The 5,558-nt window shown below is 49.3% G+C and overlaps 1 protein-coding gene across 1 annotated transcript; it reads right to left on the bottom strand.

Moving 5' to 3' along the window:
- Window positions 1-3,494: 3,494 nt before the first annotated feature.
- LOC6900810 (uncharacterized) lies at window positions 3,495-4,975 on the bottom strand. The gene is made up of 3 exons (XM_002135133.3): window positions 4,445-4,975; window positions 3,707-4,380; window positions 3,495-3,642 (listed from the first exon to the last, which is right to left on the bottom strand). Exons 1-3 carry the CDS (start codon window positions 4,923-4,925, stop codon window positions 3,538-3,540), a joined length of 1,260 nt encoding a protein of 419 aa, XP_002135169.2. The 5' UTR covers window positions 4,926-4,975; the 3' UTR covers window positions 3,495-3,537.
- Window positions 4,976-5,558: the final 583 nt, after the last annotated feature.

The following is a 5,558-nucleotide window of genomic DNA, read 5'->3' as shown; positions in this document are numbered from 1 at the left end:
ACACTAATTGCACGAAGAGGTTAATGCTAATGTATCTGTTCCTCGAGCAGCTTTTCAATGGGCTGGAGAACCGTTTGGCCATCAGGTAGTTGGCCGATAGTTGGAACCCCTTCCCCTTGCCCTTGCCCTTCCCCGGCGCCTGCCCCAAAACCCATGGCGTTGTAGCGCCAGTTAATTGCCATGGAAAACCGAACCCAGAATCGAGAAGACGTCGGCGACATCGAGTGTCTGCGTCTGCGTCTGCCTTCCCCCCGACAGCCGCTGTCTGCGGTTAATCGTGCCGCGGGACTCCGGTGCTCGGGGTCTCCGGGCCGGGGTGTACTTTTCTCAATTTACCGAATAGATCTCCCAGGCCGGGCTGGGCCTCAATTTTGTCTAATTTACTTGCCGTGATTTGCAGCAATTTCTTTGGTCTAAAGTGTCTAAGAAGGTTCTAATGTTATGGGCTCTCAAGGCGTTCCTCTCTGTCTCCCTCGTAATGCATTTCGGGCTCTGCTCTCGGCGATGATAAAGAAAATTGTTTATAATGAGGTTCTGTGGTTTTTCCCCTAATTGTCGGCGGGGCCACTGGACTTACGCTGGTCTCTGTGGCGGGCAAAGGGGCAGGGGGGGGACCGGGGCTAATGCCTAACTAATTGAGTAATTTTTGTGTGACTCTGGGCCTGGTATCAATCATTTATACGCCGCTCCTCCTGCCGTCGTCGATTCTGCAACCCGTTTAGTGGGCTTCCCCCCCGGCTTGGCTCCCCCCGTCAACCCTTCTGTGGCCCAGAGCCAGCGCTTGATTGTTACAAATTTGCTGTGGCCTGTGCGTGTCCTGTTTGCAGCTGGATCTGAGCCTCCTTGGGGGCGAGCGGTGGCTTCCTTCACTTCTCGGCCAATCAATCATTTGCCAGACCGATTCCCTGGGACATCGGGGGCGAACGGTAAATAAATGTGACTATAAATCGAAAAATTATAAACGCCTAAGCATTGACCATTTGACCATCATTTGGCAAAGCCACCACCACCACCCCCCCGCCCCTCCCTGATGGGGATTCTTCCTGCAGCTCCTTGGAGCAAGGATATCTCGTGCCCAGAGCCCAATCGACTTGACTTGACCAACTGCTTAAGCCCTTAACAAATCCAATTCCCCCCGGGAACTGGCTAACCAATTCAATTGATAGAGAGCCCGGGATAAACTCTTTCTGCTTTCGTCTTTCTGCTTTCACTATTGGGAAATTTATGCATTTATTTTGACAAGCGGCATGATTTATTGACCGTGAGTAATTTGTACTGGCCCTGACAGGACGAAGGACACCAGGGGAACCACCCCTCAGCCTTCCAGTCTCTCTTTTTGTTTTTTTGTTTAAAGAAAAATTGTTATTTGCATTGACGCATTTGTAACCGCAACGAATTTGTTTGTAATAAAAATGTAAATGTAAATGTAAATGTCCATCGGATGGCACTTGAAGACGACGGGTTCTTGGCATTGTTTTTGTACCGGCGAACCGCAAGTCGACCCAAAGACCAGAATCGCCCGAAAACCCGAAAACGAGTTGGACAAAGAAATGAAATATGACCGCAGACCAGGGGCCAGGGACCAGGGGACTGGACACCGGGGGGACGTGCGTAACCCTTCCTCTGGTCAAGGGGGGGATTGCGGCACTTGGCCGAGTGGTTTGGCAGGTCCCTTGACCCACTTGCATATGGCATAGACGGCTGTCCCTTCGGTTAATAACTGTGACGTTCATATATCATCGTCCCCTTGATTTATGGACCTCAAATGGAAATTCTATAGACGGGAATTGATAAGCGACTGGCGGCTAATGTCCTTAAACCGATTTCAAACAAATTGAACAGCCCAAAACCCTTGCCACAGAATCCTCTACGAAGATCAGTTCCTGGTTGCTCATTTTTTGATGGGAAATGCAAACACGAGGCAGCACCGGCGAAGGTCTGGACTGATTCATATTCATGTACGTAACACGGAGGGCATTCCGCTCTTTAAAATAAACTTATTAAGCTAATTTGCTTGATAATTTGCCAAGCAATGCGGCAATATGCAGTGCAGCATCATTACGAGCAATTTGCTGGCTGCCGAAAAGAAATCACTCGAACAGCAGCAGCGGCTACTGGTTAATGCATCAAGGAAGAAGTATGTGGCAGGGAAAGAGGGGCAGGGACAGGGGCAGGGGCAGGCGAGGGCTGCCTGAAGAATATACCCCACAATTGGGGGACTGCAGCGAGTGGCAGGGTATCCCCAGAGGTCGGGCTTACCCCACAAATGGAAGATGATTGCAAAGGGAAGGACAGACAGTGGCATGGAGTGCCTTCCCCTGAAGGAAATTCCCACAAAGAAAGGCGGGGAAAGGTGCTGCCATCGCGGATCGGATCTACCAGAGTTTAGAGAGGAATTTCCTTGAGGAGCGCCTGAAATTTGTTCCAGCGGAGGGTTTTCGAGGGAACAGATCCACTTGGAAGAATCGGAAGAGGCTTCTCTCCACTCGGAATAGATTTTCGAAGTTAAAGCAGCTTCGAGAGGTCCCAGAAATGTCACTTTATTTCCATTATTTCATGATTCATGGAAGCCCAATGAAGCTTCTGTTTTGGACACTAGATACTTGGGGGCTTGGAGCTTGAAAATTGGAAATTATTGCCAGAAAACTATATTCTTCGAGCTTTTGGGGTCCTTCACCGCACAGAGACGATGAATTCAAGCGGAAATTGGAGAGTGTTTTCTCCGATTTCGCCTTCAAAACTCCTCGGTCCACCCTCTTGGGGCAAGTTCAGAAGTGAAACGCAGTCAACACCTTGCCACAATGGCATGAAAAAATGTTGAATAAAAATCGCAATGCATTCTTAATGGATTTTTTTTGTTTTTTGTTCACGAATTACGAAGCCGATGACATGAGGAGGAGGGGAGGGGAGGGCAGAGGTCCCCCCCCCCAAACAGACAGACATTATGTGGGTATTATTGTTGTTTGTTTTCACAGGAGCCCAGGCCAGGCCAGGCGAGGCGAGGCCCCGAAAAGCGAACAAACAGCGCCAGAGGAGAGGAGCCTCGGCATTTTGCAATATTAAAACCTGCGGTCAGGTCGGGGACCAGCTCTGTTACCAGGTCTGGGTGTGTCTGCGCGTGGCCAAAAGCGTGAAAAATGTTTCTGCAAACCATAAACACAACAAAAAAATGGAGACAGAGAGCCACAACAACAACAACAACAACAACAAGAAGAAGAAGGAGGGGAAAAAAGTGTTAATAACACTAATTTGTCTGCGGTGAAAATGGTAATTCTTGTGGATTTTTGTGTGGCACGAATGGAGTGGAGTTTTGGCCTGCTGTGATTGGCAATTGTCAGGCGGGCGAAGGTGAAAGGCGACGGAGCCGGCAGATAATGAGAGATGCGAGCCACATAATCTTCGACAGGCCCCGGAAAGAGGTGCCAAAAAGGGTCAGAAAGCCAATTGGCAGCTGACAGATGCCCAAGGGGGGATAGCCGCACAAAAAGACGATCTATAGGCGACAGTGGTGCATTTATTTAAGAGTATTTCTTGAGATCAGTTGTCCTCGGATGTGTTCGGCAAATTGTATCCGGTCCAGTCAGGCTTCTCATCAGCTGTGCACCTGCTGATGACCATTAATGTAAGGTCCATGTGAGAGATCTAAAAGAAATATTAGGCAATTTGCTTAATGCATGCCGTTTGCCAAGGTGCCCGGATCACTTACGTGATCTCCGAACTCGGCGTTCACTCTCATCTCGACTGGATTACCGGGCAGGACGCCGTTCTTCCTGAGTATCTTGAGGGCCGGCTGCACCAGGTGCTTTGTGATGCGCTTGCAGCCGCCGAAGTCGATGAGACGCAAGTTCTTGCAGCCGCGCAGCAAACGGAGAATCCCCGAGTTGGTCAGATTCCACGAGTCGCGGATGAACAGCCGCTCCAGCGAGTCCGACTTGAGGGCGCCGACAAAGGCGTTATTCACATACGGCATGCACAGGACACGCAGGGACTTCAGCTCCGAAATGATCCTGGCGTCGGCGATGCTCGCGGTCTGAGTCTCGTAGACCACGCCCATGGAGCCCAAGGTGTGGGCGTACTGGGACACCGAGCTGGCGAACAATTGGGATATTTTCCTGTCCGGCATCACGTGGCTGATGGAAAGATGCCACAGGCTCGGCAGATACGGCATTTCCGAACGAAAAATGCCAAATGTCAGGATCAGCTCCTTGATTTTCGGCCAATACTCGTCGCCGTCAATCTGGGCCGGACAATTCACGTAGGCGACCTTCACTTCGAGCTTCGTTAGGTTCTTCAAGGGGGCGAAGAACAAGTACACATCGATCGGCTCATTGTTGATGACGTGCAAGGACGTCAGGCCCAGCAGCTCATCGATGCGACTCACTGGAAAGCCACGGGCAACGTAAAAAAAACCGCAATGCTGTGAACATAACCTGCAAAAACTCACGATTATCGTTGCGGAATCCAACCAGAAGCAGGAACTCAAGCTGGGGAAACTCCAGCAAAGCCCCGATCACCTCGAGCGGACGAAAATCATTGCGCAGATCGATGCGCTTCAGCTTTTGCATCGACAAGAGAAACGGCTGGATGACGGCCCAGTACTCGGTGCGCACGGGAATCGAGATCTCCTCCAGATTGGGGCAGTGATCGGAGGCCAGCTTCATCAGAGCCACCACATTGGCCGGGTTCTGCAGCGCCAGGCTCTTCACCGAGTCCCCCGCCAGCTGCAGCACCTTCGAGCAGTACGAAAGCGGCAGTTGGCCGCACTTGAGCGTGCGGTGGGCGGTGGCCGCGAATCGGGCAAAACCCTCGGCGAACTTCGGATGGGCCGCGACCACTTCGAGACGGTCCTCCGCCGACCCGAGGTGCTCGAATATCTCGCTGATCACCTCCACGGATACTTCTAGAATACTCAACTTGTCGGACATTTTATTTCGAACTAGAAGAAAGACTGCCAGTGACGCAACGCCGATTCACAGAAAAGCAAATGGCCGCCCTTTTTGGAGGCTTGTTATCTTAGCTTTGGCCTAGGGGTATTCGTGAAACCCAATACGATTTGTCTTGTGTGGTCTCAAAATTAATTGCGAATAAATATTAAGGGGCTTTTGTGTGAAAATTTATGGGAATCTGTGAAATGATTATTTTCCATAACTTTTAAGTCAATCAGAGATGATATTCGCAGCGAAACTATCAAAATTCATGTCTTTTTTTTAATCGTTGGACAATTTTTCAGCTGATCAACAAAATAAACAGCCGATTAATACTGGAAAGGCAGCGAAAAAACTGGAATATTATATTTAATACAGAAAAAGTCGAGGAAAAGCAGCGAAACGATCAAAATTCATGTCTTTTTTTCAATCGTGGGACAATTTTTCAGCTGATTGTTGATCAATAAATAGCCGATTAATACTGGAAACGCAGCGAAACATGCTGGAATATTATATTAAATATAGAAAAAGTCGAGAAAAACCACGAAACGATCAAAATTCATGTCTTTTTTTCAATCGTTGGACAATTTTTCAGCTGATCAACAAAATGAACAGCCGATTAATACTGGAAAA

This window comes from Drosophila pseudoobscura, chromosome X (genome assembly GCF_009870125.1).
Source record: "Drosophila pseudoobscura strain MV-25-SWS-2005 chromosome X, UCI_Dpse_MV25, whole genome shotgun sequence".
Lineage (NCBI taxonomy): Eukaryota > Metazoa > Arthropoda > Insecta > Diptera > Drosophilidae > Drosophila > Drosophila pseudoobscura.
Note: the sequence above shows the minus strand (reverse complement) of the source record. Positions and strands in the feature narration are given on the sequence as shown.